The 23,336-nt window shown below is 39.4% G+C and overlaps 3 protein-coding genes across 11 annotated transcripts; 2 read left to right on the forward strand and 1 right to left on the reverse strand.

Annotated features, from left to right (window-relative positions):
* The first annotated feature begins 476 nt into the window (after window positions 1–476).
* LOC115810967 (peroxiredoxin-like 2A) lies at window positions 477–6,822 on the forward strand. Of its 8 annotated transcripts, XM_075353570.1 has the most exons (10): window positions 477–511; window positions 849–969; window positions 1,209–1,565; window positions 2,471–2,634; window positions 3,967–4,111; window positions 4,636–4,808; window positions 5,108–5,199; window positions 5,432–5,572; window positions 5,778–5,942; window positions 6,319–6,822. In XM_075353570.1, exons 5-10 carry the CDS (start codon window positions 4,071–4,073, stop codon window positions 6,409–6,411), a joined length of 705 nt encoding a protein of 234 aa, XP_075209685.1. In that variant the 5' UTR covers window positions 477–511; window positions 849–969; window positions 1,209–1,565; window positions 2,471–2,634; window positions 3,967–4,070; the 3' UTR covers window positions 6,412–6,822. The 8 variants fall into 8 exon arrangements, with proteins under 8 accessions (XP_075209685.1, XP_075209680.1, XP_075209678.1 ...); XM_075353564.1 differs by lacking the exons at window positions 477–511; window positions 849–969 and having other exon boundaries at window positions 1,209–1,315; window positions 1,436–1,565; window positions 5,096–5,199; XM_075353565.1 differs by lacking the exons at window positions 477–511; window positions 1,209–1,565 and having other exon boundaries at window positions 849–965; window positions 5,096–5,199.
* Window positions 6,823–7,080: 258 nt separating this feature from the next.
* LOC115810969 (peroxiredoxin-like 2A) lies at window positions 7,081–21,482 on the forward strand. Of its 2 annotated transcripts, XM_030773042.1 has the most exons (7): window positions 7,093–7,142; window positions 16,892–17,362; window positions 19,038–19,217; window positions 19,447–19,538; window positions 19,941–20,081; window positions 20,189–20,353; window positions 20,797–21,482. In XM_030773042.1, exons 2-7 carry the CDS (start codon window positions 16,957–16,959, stop codon window positions 20,890–20,892), a joined length of 1,080 nt encoding a protein of 359 aa, XP_030628902.1. In that variant the 5' UTR covers window positions 7,093–7,142; window positions 16,892–16,956; the 3' UTR covers window positions 20,893–21,482. The 2 variants fall into 2 exon arrangements, with proteins under 2 accessions (XP_030628903.1, XP_030628902.1); XM_030773043.1 differs by lacking the exon at window positions 16,892–17,362 and having other exon boundaries at window positions 7,081–7,142.
* Window positions 12,941–13,912, reverse strand: LOC115810403 (proteinase-activated receptor 2-like). The gene has a single exon (XM_030772332.1). It carries the CDS (start codon window positions 13,910–13,912, stop codon window positions 12,941–12,943), a length of 972 nt encoding a protein of 323 aa, XP_030628192.1.
* Window positions 21,483–23,336: the final 1,854 nt, after the last annotated feature.

The raw sequence follows: 23,336 nt of genomic DNA on the forward strand, positions 1-23,336 counted from the left end.
CCTTTGTCAAGGTAATGGGTGGAACTGCATGGAACTGTAAGAACCTGTGTAGAACAACATGGAAACGTGAGCTTTGTTTATGTAAAATGTAAAGTTTGCCTGAATGTACCTGTCCTGTTCTGTGTGTAAATATTTTTCTGTTGCTGATATGTCAAATAGACCCTGTGGATGCATTGACTGTACAGAGTCTGAGAAATGCAATGCTTTATTTATTGAACCTTAAAATTAACAGAAATATCTTGCAACGTAATCAAACAGGCTGAGATAAATGTGAAGTGAGGGGGATGTGTGTAGCGGGTTATAAAAGGCAAGTTCTCTATTTCTAAAGTTCAAGGCCAGGTTCCACAGCTTGGCACAATGTGTGTGGGTGTGTGTGTGCGTGTGTGTATATGTGTGTGTGTGTGTATGTGTGTGTGTGCGCGTGCCTGCGTGATTACAAACCAGTATGGTCCAGCCACTGTCTCTGATAGATCTAGTTTGAGTTCAACCCATCCCAGCAATGACATTTCAGGTAGGTGAGACCCAAAAGATAGAGACATAAAACTGGTCTGTCATGCTTGTTGTTCAAGGAGACATCAATTGTTATTTTTCTGTTTCACTGTTACCTCTCCTTTAAGAAAAAACACACTTTATCAAGAAATTGAAAGCTGTAATGGAGAGCCTCAACTCAAACTAAGCAGTACCATCATTTCAAATCAGTGTTAATGTTATAGAGCTATGTTTACCTCAGCAAAGCGGCCTACTGTTCAGAATAGTCTTGTGGTGTCGACTACACTTAGCTGTGCTGAATTCTGGCAAACAGGGGTGTCATCACTTATGTGTGTGAAATGCCTGCTTGTGTCTTATAGTAAACAAACAAGTTTTATGACATGCTTCCTGTTCCTGTGCACTCATACTGATTGGCCATATCTGCAAGAGAGGGGTGTGGAGCAGCAGCCAATGACTGACTGAAAGCTCATTCTTCAGTAGGTGGGGTACATGTGCTTTCTGCTGATAGGTCTACAAACCAAAACAGTCTGTCTCAAATGGGTCAGTAATAGGAACCACAAATAAAGAGAGTTGCATGGCAATGTGGTGGGAACCAGTAGACCCAGTCTGAACAAGACTAAAGGGGATTTAAACAGCTGGTGACCTGCTGCGAGCAGGTGTATCAGTCTACAAAGACTATGTGTGGAAATGTTTGATCAGTTAAAGATTTTTTCATGCAGACAATTCAACACCTTCATACCTTAAATCTGAGAGAGAATTAACTGGCTGAAGACCCTCTGGATCATGTCTAAACTTGTTTCCTGTCCAGGCTTTGAGAAGAAACAGCGTGAGTTAGCATGAGCAAAGGGCTCTGTCTGTACCTAAAAGATGAGCTAGCTTTCTTATCATAAATATTTCTGCCATCTGTTTTGGGTAAGACAGACCCAAAATCTGCTCCTGTTTACAGTCATAGCAGCCATTAATTCTGAAGACCATCGTCGTCATCGTCATCGTCATCGTCATCATCATTATCATCATCATCATCATTGTCATCATCATCATCATCACTGCCATTGCCGCCATCAGCAGCAGCAATTGTAATCACACCCTCACTCTCAAGTCAGCAAACCCAAAAGGCAGAATAGGGTGCAGTGTGTAGACAGTGTCTAAAGTGTGTTTTCTGTGCTGGATGTGTAGTGTGTGCAGAGTATACAGAATGTATGTTGTGTTTTTTGGAATGTGTTTTATGTGTTAGTTGTGTTGTTTGTATATATGGACTGTATAGAATGTATTGTGAGTTTCGTGTTGGCTGTGTAATGAGTATAGATTGCACAGAATATGTGTATATTGCATACAAAGTTCACACACACCTAACACACACAGAAACAGATTTCCAGCACCTTGAAAATAGCTTTTACAGCCCAAATACAGCTTTACCCAAGCTCATCAATGTATCGGGTTACATGTGCTGCGGTCTCCCCGGAGGAGCACCTCAGGGCACACAAAGGGGAAAAGAACAGTCTGTTACAGGGAGCACAGCAGCACACAAGACAGGCCCTCCCACTGCAATAAGTGAACACATGTGAAACATAATAATTCACTGTTTGTACAGAAGTAAGGTTTTGTTCTGATTCTCAGTGACATTTCAGCAAATCAGTCTCATTCGTACCATAGACTGACTACATATGCCCAAAGAGTAGCATACAGGCTGTCTGTGTGTGCCCTAAAAGTTCTCAATGAGGAAATGGCTGTTACTTAGATAGATATGCACTTTCTGTGTGGATACACAGAGACTGTCATACAGAGTTTCTATGAGGAAACAGTGAGTCACATATAGACTGTCACACAAGCTCTGTGAATACGTAGTCAGTAAAGAAAAGAAATAATCACCTGACCATTTATTCCCACTAAAATGATGCCAAGAATTCTCTACACACACCAGTATATAAGATACTTTCTACAGAGTTTGTGAATGTTTGTTTTTCCACATTGCTGCTTCTAGATGGCTCCAGACTGACCTGGTCATTCAGTTCAAAGGTCAACAAAGGCTTTACGATTCAGTCAGCTCCTCTGTGGCAGTGTGGGGTTGAGCAAGACCTCTACCGCAAACACAATTGGACTTGGATCCTGTTTTTACCAGATGTCAAAGAATTTATCTGATTTCAGGTAATCCTCTTCTTTAACAGAAATATGCATCTCGAGCCTTACAAACAAAGCAGAGCATTGCTACATAGCAGTCTACTGCACGAGGACTGTCAGAGTTTACACAGTTTACACAGTGATGTTGTACACTAATAATGGTGGAATCTTTTTAATCGAATAGTACCAACTGACTAGGGAATTTGTCTTTTTTCATTCTTGAACAGGGACAAACTGAATAAGATTAAACTTATGTGCTTGTTGATAAGGAGAAAAGGTTATTTCAGCTGAAAAGAGCAATTAGAAAATACTAGTAATGTACAAGAAAAAGGTTGAGGTGTAATTCTGTTCAGACACCACACATTAATGTTCTTGCCATTCCCATAAAAACTTCAGAGAAAGGGTTAAAATGGATTCTCGATATGATTCACGTGAATCAGTTGATTTCCACGTGTTGTCTAGGGTGGTTCACAGACCCATAGTGCTGGTTCTCTGCCAACAGAGGGCAATCTTATCCTTGTAAGTCATTCTAAGAGAGAACTCAACTGAGTCAAACAAAGATAATTATTATGCTGAACAAACTGGTAGCATTTAAGTAGCTAAAAGAAAAGATGAATGCTCAGGAGGAGAGAAGGGTGCTTTTATCTATAAATGACTTGAAAGAATAAATGGAATGAATACATACAAAAAGAATAAATGGAATGAATAAATACAAAATGTGCTTAGTTAAGGTGACATGAGACAACAGACAGTCCTGATAAGTGCTGTAAGTATAGCTGCTGTCATGCCGCTGTGAATACCATACAACAGGTAAGATAGAGAACCTAACAGCCAGAAGCAAACTGATGGGTGAATGTACGGTGCAGACTGCAATATGATCCTATGCCAATCATCTAACTAATCATGACATATTTACGTTGTATCGCTACCCTTCAAAGCATTGATATGTGGTCGACTATGCAAAGAAAGAAAACATGCCTTATTTAATCATGGTTTCTAACACTTGTAGCCCTTGTACGGTTTGGAACTTTAACAAAATCAGAAAAACATCTCAAGATGTGTTGGGTGTAAACAGATTCAGTTACATGAATTAGTCAAATAGTTTTCGATGTTTTACACATGAAAAAGTCACATGAATTTCTAAATGCACTGTCTTCAGCTGACGCACTGTTTCTCCATGTTTCTGTTTCCCATCAATTCATTTTTTTTCAATGTAAAAGTGGAGTTATGCATTTAGCGAGTGAATGTTGTTTGGTAATAAAATGGAATGTCTAAATCACATTTGAGGCCTGTCTGGCAGTAACAAAGATTTTGTTCATGTGTCGCTATGCGTGTTCAATGTACAGATCTGTATTACAGTGTTCCTTATGGGATAGCCAATCATGTTCAGTTCATGTTCAGAACCTGTGATGTGATTGGACCAATTGGATTTAAAGAGATTAGAGCTTTGCTGAAAAACAAGAATGGATTTTCAGGCATTTTCATCGCATAGAGCCCCAAACCGGTAAGTCCAGATATTTTACATTACTCAGTCCTGTTACACAACGTTTATTTTAATTTTTGAAGCAGATTCAACTGAACAGTCATGAAGAATTGAACAAAATGTCTTTGCAGATTATTAGCTTTGAATGCATTACTTTTAATAGACAGATAAAACACTGATAACAGACATACTCCACTTGAGAGGCAGTCTCTATTGTAAATGTCTGCTTTTAAAATAAATTTCATTCTAATATTTCTGTTCTTTATTAAAAACTTTGCACTTGAATCTGGCCAGCTCTTCTTAGTCTTCACAGAAAAATAATTAAATTCCCAAGCAATCTTTTCATTTTTAGAGGACCAGGATTGTTCCAAACCAAGTAAAATATTGAATTGTATGTAAATGTTCCCACCTGAAATACTTTATTATTCCTGAAATACTGCTCAGTTAAATCAGCTATTCAACAATTGCAATGTTTGATGCAATATGAGCAGTGACATGGTTTGAGTAAATGAGAGGAGTAAAATGTAAATGTGTATATCTCACAGTGTGTGCACAGGAGGGAAGTTCTGGACTATGGGGACTCTGACCCACAGTCTCAGAGCAATAGGCCTGTTTTTTGCAGGCCTGTTGCGTTCCCTCACAGATCTGTTCCTCACAAAGCCTTTATGGGCCAGTTTGGACATCCTTGAAGACACAGAGCTCAGAACAACAGGGGGCTGTAAGCGCTTTACACACCCATTCACCTGATACCATTTGCAATAAATTTAGTGATGATAAGGTCAACTGAATGAATGTGTTATGACTACATTATAGCTGAACATATTTTTATTAGATTTTTAAATATGTGGTAAACATATTTTGAAAAGTCTGTGGGTTTTTTTTTTTTTATCAAATTCTTAAATTTATAATCAAGAAACCTTTCTTATATAAAATGCTTGATTAGGAAGAGTTACCTGTGCAGTGATAGGATTAATTATGCTTCGTAACATATGATTTTGTTTCCAGCGTCTATATCAGATGAGAAGATTGTTAAAGCCAGGACTCTGTGGGAGAAGACAGGAGCAGTCATCATGGCTGTACGGAGGCCTGGATGATTTCTGTGCAGAGAGGTGGAGGAACTACGTCAGCAACATAATCCTCTTGTTTTTAACGAGGGATTTTTTTTCTGGTGTTGATTTTGAGTGTGTGGGTGTGTGTGGTATGGCTGGGATGGGGTATATATGACACACATGCATCATCTCTGAGCTGCCCTCTTTAATGTTTGTATGTGTGTGTGTGTGTGTTACAGGAGGCCTCTGAGCTGTCCTCTTTAATGTTTGTATGTGTGTGTGTGTGTTACAGGAGGCCTCTGAGCTGTCCTCTCTGAAGCCCCAGTTGGATGATCTTGGGGTTCCTCTCTATGCCGTAGTGAAAGAGAACATCGGCACAGAAATACGGGACTTCAGACCATACTTTGCTGGGGAAATATTTGTAGATACACAGGTACAATAAAGTTAAAGTGTTCCATTTTATCATTTTAACAATGTTACAGGGAGAGATGACAAATATCAGCCCACACTGAAACTGCACTCTTGAGTTAACTGTAGGATTTTGCCACTGAAATCCCTCATTTAATGCAAATCTTGTTTGTGTGTCTTTTTTATTAAATGCATGTTTCGTTATTTATTCCAAAAACATTGCTTTGCAGAAAAATTTCTTTGGTCCTTGTCATCGTAAAATGGGCCTGTTAGGGTTTCTGCGTATTGGAGTGTGGATTAATTGCTTCCGAGCTCTGAGAAGAGGCCACACAGGAAACTTGTCTGGGGAAGGCTTCATTTTAGGAGGGGTTTTTGTTATTGGACCAGATAAACAGGTACAAAACAGCAGAATGAAAGACATCTACTTTTTTAGTAATGCCTACACCAACCACCACCAAGAACAAAAGATTTCAGGAGAGAAATCATCCTGAGTGTATTACAAACCAAACAGTAATAAAACTGCTAGCTGTCCAGTAACCTGCTTACAATTCATTTGTTTATTTAATCATTTAGTTTATTCATTCTTTTGATCACTTGTTCACTCGGGCTTGCTCGGTGAGACACAGATACAGTTTCGAGACAATTTCAGTGTTTTTGGTCTAGCTGAATAATTATAGCTTTTCTCATGTATGGTATGCAGTATCCATTCTTGCTGTTTCTATGGAATTGGAATTGTAGCAGTACTCCTGATCTGTGTGCCTCTGCTCTCAGGGTATTCTCCTGGAACATCGTGAGAAAGAGTTTGGAGACAAAGTCAACATGCTGGCCGTTCTAAAGACTGCCCGGAAGATCAGAGAGAAGTAATTTTGATGCATCTGCTGGATAATAGCCAGGTGTCCCATAGTCTAGTTATGGACATCATTCCATGGGATTTAGAGGATTGTTTTGTTTATTTTATTGTCAGAAAATCTTGAAATGTGAATCAGATATTTGTGCCTCACATAACTGTCTCTGTACATCTGAGTGTACAAAATCCACTGGACTGAATATGCTGATATGTTTTTCTGTGGCCAGAACTCCATATGAGCTCACTCTGAGTGTTTTGCTTTTCCCAGGATCTGTTTTTGTGTTAATGAAGGCCTGAGTTTAAACTCACTGTAGAGACCAGGTTTGATGCTTACACCTATAGAAACTGGGGCTAGCAAAAAACTATTACTGTCACATAAATTGTAGTAGTCAATTTGACAATAAACTGAATGCTACCCTTTTACTCAATTTTACCTTTCCTAACTAGTAGACTGTTACTTTTGTTGAATTTAAGTTTGCAAAGGTTAGCTTCAGCTGTCTTAACGGACTGGGCTGAAATAACGATTCAAACAGTTACTCTCATTAACCTATATTTTTGTGAAAGGTATTGATTTGATGAGCAAAGTTTATTCTTGATGTCTTGAAGGATGAATTGATTGTGCAGCAAAGCGATTATTTACCCTATGGGCTTAATCGATTTTTCTGAGTTCGTGTACCAAGCCTGCGCGTAGAGTTTAGTAATACCGTACTCAGGACACAGGACCAAGACAACGACGTGACAAATAACTGTAAGTACATTTTTAGAGGTGAAAATGTGTTTCAGTGCAGATATCGCTTTTGTGTTAACGGTATAAAAAAATATAGGCCTATATAGCATTAGGCTAATCTCAGTTATGTACTTTTGCGCTTTGTTAGCTCGTGGAATCGTTGTCTGCCTGTCAAGTCTGGCAACCAGTTATCAGAATCGGCCACCGTGTTACTGTTTACTGTAAGCCAAATTTACAATGAATACTACCTATCCAGAGGCACTCCATAAAGCAGCCAGATGAGACATTCGATGTAGCTTAGGCATACTCTTTCGATTATGGTAGCATTTTACATACTATTGATACCACCTTGCTGAAAACCTGGTTTAAGTGATTACATATCTGAGTATCGTCACTAATTACCCTCACGTTGGACTCTTTGACGGACGACTGTCATAAGCTTGAGTCGTATACTTTGTAGAGCCACACTAAGACTGATTTTGACTTTCATTTCTCCTTGGGAAGCTTTCCACCATGGCGAATACTTGTTTGCGGAATAATTAGAGTCGTGATGCTATAGCCTTCGCGTCATAGTCAGAAACTGATATTTATTTGACCTGGAAAACAGGTGTAAGCACTCTTCATCTAAATAGAGACCTTGGTGTTCGCAGGACAGCAGCACTTCAAGGGTGCTCAGACTAAAGCTGCATTCTTAGCAGGTTTTAGTTATGGGAAGTGAAGTGAAAGCGAATATACTGTATGTTTTAAGGTTGTGGACCTGAACCTCAGTGCAAACCTTGTATCGTCTTATAATTCCCATCTGTCCTTCAGTATAAATGCTGTTTGTGTCGTACCATCTAGATTTCTTGCGGAGGTGCTACTTTTCTTGTTTATCGTTATGTACAGGATAATACCAGACGAGGGGTCCAGATTTAAGAAAATAACAGACGCGGCGGAGGCGCGCTTCGCTTCACGGAGTTCTTGCCTAAGCCTAGATCATTCTTTTCCAATATCTTAACACGTCGCTGGGCATGATCCCTTATGGAATGGCCGCTTATCAAACATTTAAAAACAGAGTTTTATTATTAACATAAAAGAGCAAACAAACGCTATATTGTAATGATAACAACATTCTAGTGGACCCCCGTATAGCGCCTTAAACAGCTCCAACAGTGCGTGAACCTTGCCCAGCTAAAGCAGCTGACAGCATCTGTAAACATGAGACTGCATATCTAACGCAGCCTCGAAGTCACTAAAATATTTCTGAAAAGAATCTCCTGCATCGATACGCGGGAATAAAGATTAAATCCCTGACAGTATTTAAGCTAGTCACAGTGTTTCTATCGATAATGCGAGACATGTCCAGCACATTTTTTAGCATATGTTGTCAGGTCCAGGGACTGTTTCTTTTCTTCTAGAAAATCTTTGAGTGCCTTAATTTGTTGATCGTTTCTTCTCCTTTTCTGTAGTATTAACTTCCTCTTCCGTTAAATCTCTGTCTGTTGTTCTTTCTTTTGCTATTTTGAAATATTCAGCTACCCCCCTATCTTCTCAAGTGCTGTGTTCTCCAAGCAAATTAAAACTGTTGAAAAAAAAAAAAAAACCCCGCGATAAATCGCACGTCGTTTATGTTAATTTCTGTGGTGACTTGGCGTTGTTTGGAGTAAAACTGTGGCAAGCAGCTTTGACCGTTATTTACAACTGTTATGGCGTAAGAGTAAGGAGCCCTCTTTGTCGGTTTTGAAGTTGTTGGTTGTTCATAGTAGATGCGACTGAGCTGTATTTTTTGTTCGCTGTGTTTTCCCCATTTCTGTTCCCTGCTTCAGTCGATGACCATAAAACTTAGCTGACAGAACTGCAGGCAGGAGACAAGTCAAAACAGTTCTGCCAAACAATGCAATTCAAGTTTTGCATATAGAATTATTCTTGTCACTCAGCAGCGTCTTCGTAACTTCTCACACAGATTACAGTAAACTGCCAACTGTCAGAACTGTAATTTGAGAAAAGAAAACAACAACAAAAACCCCCTCTGTATACTGTTTCTGATTTGAAGAGACTTACACATACTCTATGATCATTTAGAATAATGCGGTACTTTATGTAAAAGATTCTTCAGTAAAAAATCACACTGATACCCAAACATTTCCACTCCAGCAAGCATACACCAAAAGAAGTCCCCGAAGCCTTGCACTGTGCATCTACTAGTAGAGAAACTTCTGGCACACTCCTCAAAGTCCCCTCATTCCCTTGTGGCGGTTTCCCTCTGTTAACTGCCTCCACGCCCTTCAAAACCACAGCACACCCTTCAAAACAAAAAACTCAAAACTGTCATCCCCACGGAACTTCAAAAAACACTCCACTAAGAAGCAAGCATACAAAACTCCTAAAATAACCCCCAGCACCTGCTCTTTCTGGTGGAATATCTTAATCGGGATGTAAAATCAAAGGATTATCCAGTTTTCATAAAATGTTAAATACTGAACATGGTGAAAGACAGCTTTCAGTGGCTATAGGAGGGACAGATCTCAAACACACACATTCAGTACTGCTTGTCATTGTTCTGAGATATGTCCATAGAGGAACCACCCGGCATTATGGAACATTACATTACATTACATTTATTTAGCTGACACAAAGAGACTTACAAGTGGGGAAACCATTCAAGCTCCAGTATAGTGAGAGACCTATGAGTAAGCACTAAATATTACATCTGTTTAAGTTTCAAGTTTATTTAGAGCCCAATATCACTGTTTACAGCCTCAAAGGGCTTTATATACCACAACAAACAAAACAGGACAGAATCCCCTGACTTAATCCTCATGGCGGGCAAGAAAAAACTCCCCCAAAACCCAGGTGTAACAGGAATAACAGGGAAAAAATGGGAGAAATCTTGAGAAGGATCAGACAGGTGTGCAATGGGTGCTGACCCAGCAGGCAATTACAATTTCAAGTAAATACAATCAGAACATAAACAAAGGGGATGGTGATGCTCACAGGAAGCTGACAGGGGGATTGAAGATGGGAACACCAGGATGGATCGGTCCGGAGGGCAGGAGGAGTCAGGATCACTGGTATCTCAGGAGTAGCATGTGTGGCTTGACAGAGAGAGAGAGAGAGAGAGAGACATTGTTAGATATGTTCATTTCCACATTTTGGTTAAGGGACAATGTACATCATGTGCTCAGTGCAGGCAGAGACTCTGGCAAGACTAGCTATTACAGCATAGCTAAAAGGGAGAGCTAGAAGGTAATACGGACATGAGGGCACTCTGGGACACAAGGCAGCCACCCACTCGACCGTCAACAAACCTGAGTGAACGTGTTAGAGTGGGGGGGGGGCCGACAGCATCCAAACATCCCAGTTCACCGAACACTCTATGGCCGAGAACCCTCCAGATCTGCTCCTTTACCTAGTAAAGAGCTGTTAGCAAAAGGCTTGGCTAAACAGATAAGTTTTCAGCCTTGAATTAAACATAGAGACTGTGTCTGAGTCTCGAACACATATTAGGTGGCAGTTCCATAACTGTGGAGCTCTATAAGAGCTGTAGCCTTTGCAATTCGAGGTACCAACAAATGGCCTGCACCTTTTGATCTGAGTAGGCGTGGCAGATCATAAAAGACCAGAGGTTCGCCCAGGTACTGTGGCGCAAGACCATTCAGTGCTTTATAGGTTAATTGTAAGATTTTATAATCAATGCGAGATTTGATTGGGAGCCAGTGCAGTGTGGATAAGATAAGGGTGATGTGGTCATATCTTTTGGTTCTAGTAAGAACTCTGGCTGCTGCATTCTGGACTAACTGCAGCTTATTTATGCAGCTCTCTCATAGCTTCATTTAATGCTACTTACTCATTTGGTTTGATCCACGTTTCTGTTGAATACAGTACATTAAACTCGTGTACAGTAATAATTTCATTAACAATAAGCGCTTTAGGTGTAAGAGATCTAATATTTAACAGTCCTAGCTTTAGATCAAAGGTGCTGGCTGTATATTCAATATGATTAAAATTTATGTTAATTAGGTTACTAGAACAAATTCTCTGAGTATTTCTACATTTTCGGATAGGTCGGGGAACAGACACAGTCTCAATATAGTTGAACCTGAGTGACGATTCTGTGCAGCTAGCAGACTTTCGGTTTAGCCTGCTTGTCTGCTCCCTGTCCTTGGCTCTGGATTGTCACAGATTAACTGTTCTGAGACTATGTGCTATGTTGCAAGAAATGAGAGCAGCACCTTCCCGAGTGGGATGGACACTGTCCCGCCCTAAAAGGCCAGCCTTGCCCTCAAAACTATTCCAATTGTCTATAAAGCCCACATTATTTTCAGAGCACCACCTGGAGATCCAGCAGTTCAGCGACCATAACCTGCTGTAAGCTACATTGCCTTGCCGGATTGGGATGTATAAAGTGCAAGCAGTAAGTGCGGAACACTTTTTCTCCCCTGATGGAACATTGCCGTCCGCTTTCCTCATTTACGGAACGATTCTTTTGAAAACCTCCACAGCTGTCTGGTATTCCACAGCAGAAGATTCTGTAAAAACAGCACTCCAAGAATCAGCCAGTTCCTTACCCTCCTTTGCTTTGAATAGTCTTTCCACGTGAATGTCTTTTTTGTTCATAACTATAACACCTTTATTTTCCCAATCATATCAGCAAATTGTTATGAAAAGCTTAAACCACTTTAAAACTTTTCACTGACATGAAAGCACATAATCATGACAGTAACCATAACCATAGATGTCTGTGGGATGAGACAGGGAAAACTGAGAACTGAATTCTGACCAGCGGGCTGCTAGCAATCTACAGATTTTCCTTCTGTAAACTGTACTGTGAGAGAGGACTTTCCAACTAATCTAGGCTATACCCCCGACTCAACAATCTGTCTATACTTCATCTTAGGTGTTGCTCAGAAAGCAAACTAAAAACAACAACAAAAACCCCCTTAAAGTCACTGCCATTGGCAGTTTCAAATCACAAATGACCACAGTGTATTTTCAAGAGCTGCATGACTGTGTGGGATTCCTGACATACCTTGATTACACTACTTCTGTTAATGCTTATGCAGCTGTAATAGTCTTTTTTTTTAATGGTAATTCTGAAAGAAGTGTAAATAACAAGAAATAAATGCAAAACATAAAAAATGAAAATAAAATAAATAATGATAATAGAATCAGCAGCAATTATTATCGAAAGACTTTGGATGTAGTACATCCATTAACAGTTTTTACAGCTTTCTTACAAGAACAAGGCTTAAGAGTTTGTACCGTTCAGATTCTTTGAGGAAAACAGAAAAAAAACCAGATTTCATATTTGTATATTCATAGCAATGTGTCTGAAATTTAGGTTAAGTTATTACTAGACTGATAATATATGTTTGCCTTTCAGTGCTACTATTATAATTTAAGAGCCCAAACAGCATGAAACAAAGGAAGATCACAATAAAGTATGATGTCAGTAATAAACTTGGAAATATCTTTGCATAATTATTTAGTTTAACAATGATGCCACAAAAGATTGGATACTGCTTCAGCTGTACCAAGCAAAAACATCAATTTACACTCAAGTCATAGAAAATCCTTTGCAGGGAAAAATGAGAGTATAATTGTGACTGAGACTTCCCATAACTTATTTGTGATGAAGTATTTATGAGGCAATAGCCAAAGACTCTCCCAGAGGGACATTTTGTGAACAAAATTGTTTCAATTTATTCAAATCCATGACACTGCTTTTTAGAAGAACACAAGATCATACATATGCTCAAAAGCTAGGAAATTAAAGATTTCACCTAAATGAAGAAATATGTTTAAGTTAACCCTTTTAAACCATGGCAGGAGGATCCAGCTTATTTAAATACAGTGAAAACAAGCAACGCTGGCTCGCTATTATTAACTGTCTCTGTTGAACAGCAGCATTTGTAGCCAGGCAATTCATGTTTATTTCTCTTGGAAAGGTAAAGCACTGGCTGAATGCTGCTGCTAAGGTTCTTGAATCCAAAGGCAATGTAGTGGATGTAGCATTTGAACACATCTTGGTCAAAATGTTTCTTGAAGGGGAATAGTGCCACAAGTGGGACATAGTTGATGAGGGTGATTACCAAGATTATAAATACCATTTGGAAAGCGGCTTTCTTCTGTGGATGCATGTTGTCCTGGCCTGGCACAGACCTCCTCAGTATCCAGAGTATGGAGATGTTACAGAACATCATAAAAACTAACGCTGCCAGCATCGTGACCATGAGAATTGCATGTATGTCGGGGATTTTTTCCGCACTGTACAGTGCTGCATGAAGCAGAGTGACGGTCCATATGACTGCCATGCATATCGAGCGAAGGGGCTTGTCTTTCAGACGAGTATGCGTGAACGGACGCATGACGGCCACATAGCGGTCAAGACAAACACAGGACAGGAACAGTGGTGATGAGTCTTTAATGCCGTGGAAGAACCTCAGAACATACCAGTTCCAACTGGTTGTGAGATACATGGTGCTGGCGAACTCTAAGGGCACAATGAGGCAGAAGAGAGTATCCAGGATCGCTAAGTGCATGATGAAGACGTCTGGGCCAGAGGAGCCCCTTTTTTCCTTGACGATGAGCCACAAAACCATGACATTAGCTGAGCTTCCCAAGAAAAGATTCACGAATTGCACAGTAGAGTAAAACAGTATGGCTTCTGTCCTGTCCTTGCACCTTTGTAACAAGGGTTGTGTATGCACAGTGGAAACATTTGGGCGATCAGTGAGGAACAGAGAAGTGTTGATGCAGGTTTGTTCTTCCACAGAAGGAGCGTCTAGTGGATGGTCTGTGTATATGTACATGATGTAGATCAATTGTGTTGTCCCTCAGCCAGCAGAAGACTTTTCACAGACATGAGTTAGTATCCCAGTTCAGCTAAAAATAACAAAATGAATAGCTTTGAGCAGTATATATACAATTGTTTTTTAATGTAGCATGTATAATTTAAGTGTAGACTCATGGAAAGTTGTACGTTTTTGAACCCACTATACAAAAAAACGGAGACTAAAAATTTCCACTACTTTCATTGTTTCTTGATTATTTCATCTGTCTTTTTATTTTTCTTCGCATAGTCAAAGAAACCAAAATCTGAAACTCCTCTTGCTTTGTCAAACCTTCTTGCCATTTAAGTCTTAAGCAGGACTAACTTTCCTTGGAAAAGTTACCCCTTGGTTAACATAATAATTAAAAACTCAGCCTTTATGATGGTCTGTCATCTTTCCAAACAACTCTATATTTTCCCCTCATATTTCAATGTATTTAACTCTCTTATTCTGGATAAGCATGTTTGGATCACAGAGCAACATCACCAGAAGGGAGAAATAGCTGTCCCCTGGTAGAGTAGTAAAAGTAGATTAGAAAATTAAACGTTTTCTAGACTGAGTATATACGTATTGTAATCTCACCATTGCTGAAGCGGGTGTCCTGCACCACTGAGGTTGTATGCAGCTCAATGTGGTGTTTGCTATCCTGAGATTTCTTCAGCAGTGTCACAGTATTTTGTTTCCAGATTTTTGGACATGTTGCACTGATCCTCCTTGTCAACTGAAACACAGAGGCAGGCAAATGATCCAACCAGAATTTGGACAGTAGCCATTCACAATCTACAAGAGATCTGGTCGAAGAAGAAGGTCCCTTGTGCTGTTACCATCAATACAGCCTTAGAACAAAGGCGTGTTGTGAGGTCAGGCCATGGTTTTGCATAGACTTTATTGTGTCTTATGGAAATGTGGTAAAATAATTGGTCATGCAACCATCCAGTGGTGGACATGACAGTAACTTTAACAAGGAGTCATATTTTTTTTGAAGATGACAGCTGCCTACGGACTGACCTTCCTGACCAACCCACCACAGACGAAAAGCAAAGGTGTGGAAACTGTTGTTCATGATTCCCTTTAATGAATTGACAACTTTTATCTGTCTACATTGCTGTACCTAAAGTCCCTAGAACCATCAAGGACTGAGTACTAATTTAATCCTAATCTTACTCCAAATCTAATCTTTTATTATGGGGATGGAGTTTAGTGCTGGGAGCTGTTTTTGGAGCATTTTCATTTATGATGGCCATGTACTATGCTAATGACACTGTCATTATCACTGCTTGGAATAAACACATCAGGCAGTTGTTGAAGAACATGGTTCTGCAAGGTTCTCCAGTAAACGGATTGCTTACCCACTGCCAATATATTAACCAAAGCTTTTAGCTATACCGTGGTGCAGAATTAACAGATGTTTTGAGTGACCTCTAACCCCACTCTGTTTTATAAGATAAATAATATTTCAGATTACTTTGATTTGTGTTAAATGAAAAAAAGAGGTGTAGCTGACTGAATGAAGGAGATGAAACAGGGCTGGTTGGGCAAATGACAAGTCAAACAGGTCTAGCCGGCGGATGAAGCGGATCAAACGGATGACAAATCAAAGGGATAGTTGTGACGTGGCGTAGGCATGTTTATGCTTTGTGTTGTCTGGTCTGGTTTTCCTCTTTCCTAACGCACCGTTTTCCCCCACCCTTACAGTAACTGTTCTGAACCATATGTGTAAACATTCTTAAGAACAGAGCACATGAATGAGTCAGTTGTCAGCTTGGAGTTAAAACACCCACATTGTGTGGGGAAATCATAGCCTAATGCGGCTATACAACTTGTAGTGTGAGAAAATGTAATGGTTAGCCTACTTCTATAGATGTTGGGGGAAGTATGTGTTAACTTCAGTTACCTAGAATTGGCTAATTTAGGAGATCACACGGAACAGAACATTTCAAAATGGGGGCGGAAAGAGTAAAAAACACCGTTAAAAAACACTGTTTGTTTCACAGTGAATGAACTGTTAAAATCTGAATATTAGAGTAAAACACTATGGAAGAAGTGTACATTCTCCAGTTTTTTAACAATATATCTGTGTGATCATAAATTCATAATCTTCACAGAATGTGTCCGTAATCTCAGACTCTGACTCTCCATGTCCATATTTTAATTTAAAGTTTTGGTTTTGTAATAATTGAGTAAAAAAATGACTGAGTAAAAGATGTATTGACATGGTTAGATGTTCTTGCCTATAGATCTTGCCTATAGATCTATTGTTCAGTGCCAGGCCTTGCCTAAACATACCCAGAGATGTTACGTATTTGGATCATAGACATGTTGTATCTCTCGTCCTAGTCCTCAAGTACCTCCTGCCCTGCCGGGACACACATCAGCTGATCTGCTCATTATCAACAGTGAATCTCTAGAATCAGAACAGTCAACACAAGGCTGAAGCTACAATGTCAGGAAAACTAGGCTGAGAAAGACTGGGAGTCCAGTGTCCTGGTTAGCACAGTGAAGCCTGTGTCCAAAGTCATTCATTTGTTGAATAGCATTGTTTCTCCTTTTATGCACATACAATAATGAGAAGAGGAAGAAAGAAGAAAAAGATAGCCGCCTTTAGGATAAGCCTTAATTTTGAAATCATGCAAAACATCAGAGCTGCCGTGTGAGTGTGCTTCAAGCCAGAAATTACAAGGTTAAAAAATGTAGCTAAAACTTAAAATATAAAACCTTACGCTAAAACCAGTAGCGCTTACGCTGAACGTATTTTTGCAGGAGAACGTAACCGTGTGCAGATTTTTAGTGTGTTTGAATGCACACAGATCTTTAGAGTTTGTATCCACAAACAGAACTTTAGAGCATGTGATTGAATTCTGTCACTCAGTTCAGTAAAATATATATATATTTTTTTGTAAGCGCATGTAATTTACTTCCGGAGGTAAAGCATTTTTTTTTTCTTTTTTTTTTTTCCAGAGCTGTACTAAGGAGTGTTTTACCTGCTCTGTGAAGCTGGCTTTACCTAAGTGTGGGTAGAGAGAATGGCCCTTTGTCAAGCAGGGCTCAAAACCTCAGGAAGTTATTTTCTTTCTCTTTATTATGTGTCATCACAAAGGGTTTATCAAAGTGCCAAACTCACTGTAAACAGACGCTCACTGATTAGAGGGTCTTCCTCAGGCCTGCATCAGAGCGCTGCCAGACAAAATACAGATAAGAAATGCCACATTTCCACCAAGCAAATCTACCCTAGACTTTTATCTCGGAACATCTCGAGATGCCAGCCCAGTGTTATGACGTTGATGTGTCCTCCTCCTGCGGATGTGGGAATCCGCCGTGCTGTTTCCACGTCTCAGAGAGGTTTCGGAGTTTCCTCAGAGGGTGGCAGAGATTCCCCTCAGGCCTGTAGAGACCGGCAGAGCAGAGAAGACTACATTAACAAACAGAGAGGTCCTGCTGCCCTCGTCTGACACACACACAAGCATGCACGTGGTTCTGCTGTGCTTTAGAGCAGTAGTTCTCAAACTGTTCAGTTTGCGACTCCCAAAATAACACTTTTAGAGATTTACAATCCCCACTTTTCCCCGTAGGTGCTTTCTAGAATCTGACAAGCACACACACGTAAGCATACCTCTATGCAAAACACCGCCCAGAGCTGAGAATAACAGCATGAAAACAGCCGTAAGAGCAAATTTAGCATGAAGAAGGTCAGCCTGTGGCATTCACAACTGTTCCACCTATGGTTGATACTGGAGATGGTCCCTCAGGATCATCCTCCATATCGAGTCATTGTCGCAACTCGTAATGTAAGAGCTGCTCATAATGTAATAAAAAAACGTAGTAAAAGCTCATAATGTAATATGATGTAATATTTTAGCGATATTATTACATAATTGACTAAAACATCATCTGAAAGATCGGACATTGAGAACAATGGTATCGATATCATGTGCAGTATTACTCTCTCAACATCACTGGCAATATTACTTTTCAATATCCTGTACAATTTTTACTATCTATTACTTTTCAATATCACTGCCAATATGACTATTGACTGTGACTCAATAATAATGTGCAATATCACTTCTACACTTTTCTACTATTCTACTCTCTTCATGTGTAATATCATGTGCAGTATCACTTTTCTACTATCCCACTTTCTATTTTTGTGTACTTATTTTCACTAGACTACCTCACTTTTATTGTTATTCTATTACGCACTGTTGTCATATTTATTACTTCATTTATTAGTCTTCTTTTCCTATGTTGTTGTAATTTATTTGTTTTTGAGCAACCTCTGGCACAATAATTTCCTTCGAGATGAATAAAGCTCTATCTTATCTTACAATAACTGTTACTCACTTTATAATGTAGTAACTGGCATATAACGTAATAACGTGTTAGATAACATGAAAAAATGTATTACATTATGTGATCAGCATTTTTATTACATTATCGGCGTATTATTACGTTATTACATATTATCATTACATTATGAATACTTTTGTATTACTTTATGTGCCGTTATTACTTTATGAGTTGCTACAGACATAGTCTGTACTTGTCTTCCATGTACATCTGTGTGCAACGTGTTTTTGCAAGTAATATTGCAAATTAGCTAGCTTTATAAAGTTGTGCACACAGTCGGGGCTTTTATCCAAAGCAGTAAGCTAGTTGGAGCTTTTACCCAAATGTGCAGTAAGATTAGGAGCATTAGCAAAAGTTTTCTGTTGGTGTCTCATGTTATAGATAAGATATGGGACTTACTCTAGTTTTCAAAACTGGTTGCACACTAATTGTAAGCCTGTTTTTTACATTATGCGTAAGAGCCATTATAGCAGAAATAAACACAACCCCCCCCCCCCTTTAGAACCACAGCTTTTTTAGTCTGTATGAATCTGAGTTTGTGTTTTCAGTCTGTCATTTTATTCAAGTAGAAATCAGAATAAAACTGTTCCTTTTTCTGTTGAAATCTTTTACACTTTATCCTCACTGGAGAGAAAGCCTGACTACAATATCATATGCTGAGAAAATTCTATATGACTATTCCTTCACTAAATGCTTTGTATTTTGTTTCTTGTTGTAATGTCTGTTTTTGTTTTTGTTTTTTTTTTCTGTGCTGCAGAATCACCTGCTGTCCTGGAGGGAGAGCTTCTTGCTATGGGCATGTGGTCCCTGGGCCTGGGGGCTGTGGGAGCAGCCATCGCTGGCATCTTCCTGGCAAACACTGACATTTTACTGACCAAACCAGAGCAGGCCACTCTCCAGTACCTGGAGGATGCGGACCTCAAAAGCACAGGAGAGGGTAATGTCTAAGACACGGAGGGAGGGAGGTGGGGGAGGTAGATGGAGCATTTTTGTCTTCTGTGACTGAGTTAATAATCGAATTAGTATGATATCAGTGATATTAATGAGAGAGACAGGTAAACATAAGGAAAAAGTCAGAGATTTTCTTGCATTGTACGTTATCCTTATGTAGTCTGCTTGATTAAATAAGGGATAATCTAATGAGTTTGCACTGGTATATGTTGCAGATGAGAAGTCTTTTAAAGCCAGGACTCTGTGGGAGAACACGGGTGCAGTCATCATGGCTGTACGGAGGCCCGGATGATTTTTGTGCAGAGAGGTGGGGAAACTACGTCAGTTACATTACTGTCCTTTCGTTTATGAAGGTTATACCATGGTCTGGGTGAATACTCGATTTTGATTGGCTGGAAGCTCTTTGTTAAAACTGTTTAATGCATAAGACGTTCAAGTTAAGTCAGCTCCACTTAATATCGGATGGTTCTTTGCTTCCGTGATTTGCGTTAAAATCCTGTAACACGCGCTGCATCATCGATTATCCCTGACATATTTACTTGCGTTGATTTTATATGTGTAATATGGCTGGGACTGCTATTTACATACAGACACATGCATAATGTGTACGTCTGTTTACACATGCATTTGTGTGTCACAGGAAGCCTCTCAACTGTCCTCTTAAATGTATGTGTGTGTGTGTGTGTGTGTGTGTGTGTGTGTGTTACAGGAGGCCTCTGAGCTGTCCTCTCTGAAGCCCCAGTTGGATGATCTTGGGGTTCCTCTCTATGCCGTAGTGAAAGAGAACATCGGCACAGAAATACAGGACTTCAGACCAAACTTTGCTGGGGAAATCTTCCTGGATGAGAAGGTTTGGATGGTTTCGTGATTTAACAAACCCTGTTGTCAGGAATATTTGCATCAGCGTGGCATTGGGCTTGTTTAATTTGCATTTATGTCCGGATTTATTTTTTACAGCAATGTTTCTATGGGCCACAGCAGAGGAAAATGGGTGGCCTGGGCTTCATCCGTCTGGGTGTTTGGCAAAACTTCATCCGAGCCTGGAAGTCTGGTCACCAAGGCAACATGAATGGAGAGGGTTTTATCTTGGGTGGGGTTTTTGTCATCGGATCAGGGAAACAGGTACTGGTCAGAGAAAACCTTCAAATGGATCAAAACTACTAACATTCTTTTCTGTTCTCGAAGCACATTGTATCTCAGTTGAAAACTCAAGACCTCTGCAGGTCCAAAATCAGACTGGCATCCCTCTGAGCAACACATTCATAACATATTAAGCATGTAACTTAGAATTACAGCCTCCTCAGCACAACAAAGCATTGAAACAATATTTTGTGTACATTCTATACACACTTTTTTTTAAATCCAAGTACACTGTCAGATATTAGGCAATGGTTCCTCTTGGTGTCTTTGTTTCTTAGTTTGGATTAATTCAGTCGGAAGTACAGATATACATACATAGTATGTGTGTGTGTGTGTGTATATATATATGTATATATTCATGAGTCATTCTGTGAATACGTGTTTGAAAATGACAGCTAATAATGAAGGATGTGTGTTTATTTCAGGGCATTCTTCTGGAGCACCGGGAGAAGGAGTTTGGAGACAAAGTCAGCACTGATGCTGTTTTAGATGCAGCTCGAAAAGTTATTGTGGAAAAATAAATGATAGTTTGTTATTTGTTAGACTGACATATTTGGTAATAGATGTGTTTTAAGAACAAGGATTGTTAAGAGTGAGAAATGAATGATTTAAGTATTTCACATAGATAAATCCATCTTCATATACAGCATGATTCCTCATGAGAGCATTTTCTCCATTCATCTGAAGTGTTAAATAAGAGGCGTCATCACGCTACGTTAAGATCCAGTAATGCTGTGAATGTTATAAACTTTACCACTGTTGAATTCTCAGTGAAGTCCAGAATCCTGCTGAAAATAATAATATGTTCTAGATGTATTGCCTCTATATACGATACCAGTTTTCATTCAGGTACTTAATAGCACTACATTAAGAACCTTGTACGTTATGACGTGCTGTTCCATATCTGCTCAGTGCCCGTTGGCTGTGCACTGCCGTACTGGTTACCTGGATTGTGTGTGTTTCAATGATGGTCTTGCTCAAAACTCTGTCAGGGGAGAGCTGACTTGAAGCTTTACATGCACATTCCTGGTAACTAGTGTTTGTTCAGTTAGCAGCCGAAGGGGACAGAGGCAGATCTGCCAGCAACAATAAACAGACCTCATGAAACACCCCAGTGTAGTACAGTGCCTTTTGTCAGTGGTTTGAAAATGACGTGGAGTCAGACTGAAAGAGAGAGACCACGAAATCTCTCACTTACATGTGACTGTTACCTAAAATTAATTCTCTGCACGGAGATCAGCGTCTACAATCCACAGTAATGCTTAAACACCATACATTTCACTGTTACAGCACAAAACACTTTCTTTTCTCAGCTTAAACACGTCCTCTGAAAAACGTCAAAGGGACATAAATCAAGGTACAAAAAGATTTGTTAGTTCTTTTTGTCAATTTCAGTCTTTACGAAGTGTTCTGAACTATATACTTCTTAAAGAAATTTATTATGTAACTGTAATTTCAAAGGGCCTCATGGTAAAATACTTGATTTTGTTCTGTCTTTATTGTTTGAAATATCATACAGACCAAAGAAAAAAAAAATGACATTTAGACCATAGGCTTGTTTCATCTGTTTGAAATGCTGAATTACCAAACGTTTAGGGAAAAAACCCATTTACATAGCTTCCCTTATTAAGTATTAAATATTCACTAAATCCATGTACATTCATTCTCTAAAAGCTAAAAACAAAACAAAAAAAAGACAAAAAACTCTATCTGATGCTTTTCATTTTTCCTTTTAAGGCAGGCAGTGGCGTGGTGTACCTCTGATGGCTGGCAGATTGTTCTCACAGTCACACATTTGTGTTCAGTCACTACTTTAGGCGTTGTGTTGTCCTCATAACAAAGTCGCTTACGTGGTTGTAACAGATTCTGTTATGGCCTTTTCTCAGTAATCCCGGATTATATGAATACATACGACACAGTTCTTGTTTCCCAAAGCCCCACCAACTTAAACTTTGCTCAGGCAATGCTAATCTTTTGGGTTTTTTTATAGCAGTGAGACAAGGGTATCTGAGGAAAAGTCCTTTGCTTTAACCAGGTGAATTTCTGCATGTGTACACGGTAACATTTCAGTTAACATGACTTTTAATATGTAACCAATTTACCTGTGTTAGAAACGTTTCAGTTTTTTAAAACAACTAAATCTGATATCTTGCATGAAAAAGTCAATACTTTTCATAAAATACACTATTTTCCTCTAAATGAAAAAACAAAAAAAAAGAGAACCAAAAAAAACCAACAACAAAGAAACAGGACTTTGAAAGACAATATACTGTCCTGCCATACAAACACAATAATATACTCATGTTTTGAGACAGTATAGTGTTTGAGGACTTACTGTTTGCACTGACAAACAGAATGCTTTGATGATAGTTGAACTCCAGAATGACTTATATACACACGTATGACTACGAGTGTTGTTTGTTTGGCGTTGGAGAGGCAAATTACTCCACTCTTCACTGCCTCTATTTTCACCCTGATTTAGAGAGAACAGGTCAGGAGGAGCACACACACACACTGTACTCCTCAGCCAAACACTTTCAAGTGTTTTTGTGGACAGTTCGTGACAGCGGAGAGTTTGAGAATGCAGCGCTCAGACATTTCCTGCGGAACCTTACTACGGGAAACGTCCGGATTAAAAGCATATACTCCTGTAAAATTGTCTGCTTTGGAAAAAAAAAAAGGTAACGATTGCATTTTTAATTTCTCTTCGGTTCATTCAAAGACGCCACAGCTCACGTAGTTCCACAACTTTATTCCACTGCTCTGGATAAATACACACATCCGATTGGTTTAACACAACTCTGGAGTGAATACAAAACACAATAGAACACAAAATGAATGACAGTACAGACTGAGCTATGGGGGGAATCCATACCTGTAGCCATCTCTAACACACTGCCTACAAACGTAGCACCATCTCTTCAACACTGAAATAAAGCTAAAGTTTATGACATTTCTCTTGAAT

This window comes from Chanos chanos, chromosome 4, assembly GCF_902362185.1.
Source record: "Chanos chanos chromosome 4, fChaCha1.1, whole genome shotgun sequence".
NCBI lineage: Eukaryota > Metazoa > Chordata > Actinopteri > Gonorynchiformes > Chanidae > Chanos > Chanos chanos.

What these genes read in the sequence shown, in the direction of transcription:
- LOC115810403 (XM_030772332.1), bottom strand. Translation starts at nt 13,912, where the DNA reads ATGTACATATACACAGACCATCCACTAGACGCTCCTTCTGTGGAAGAA.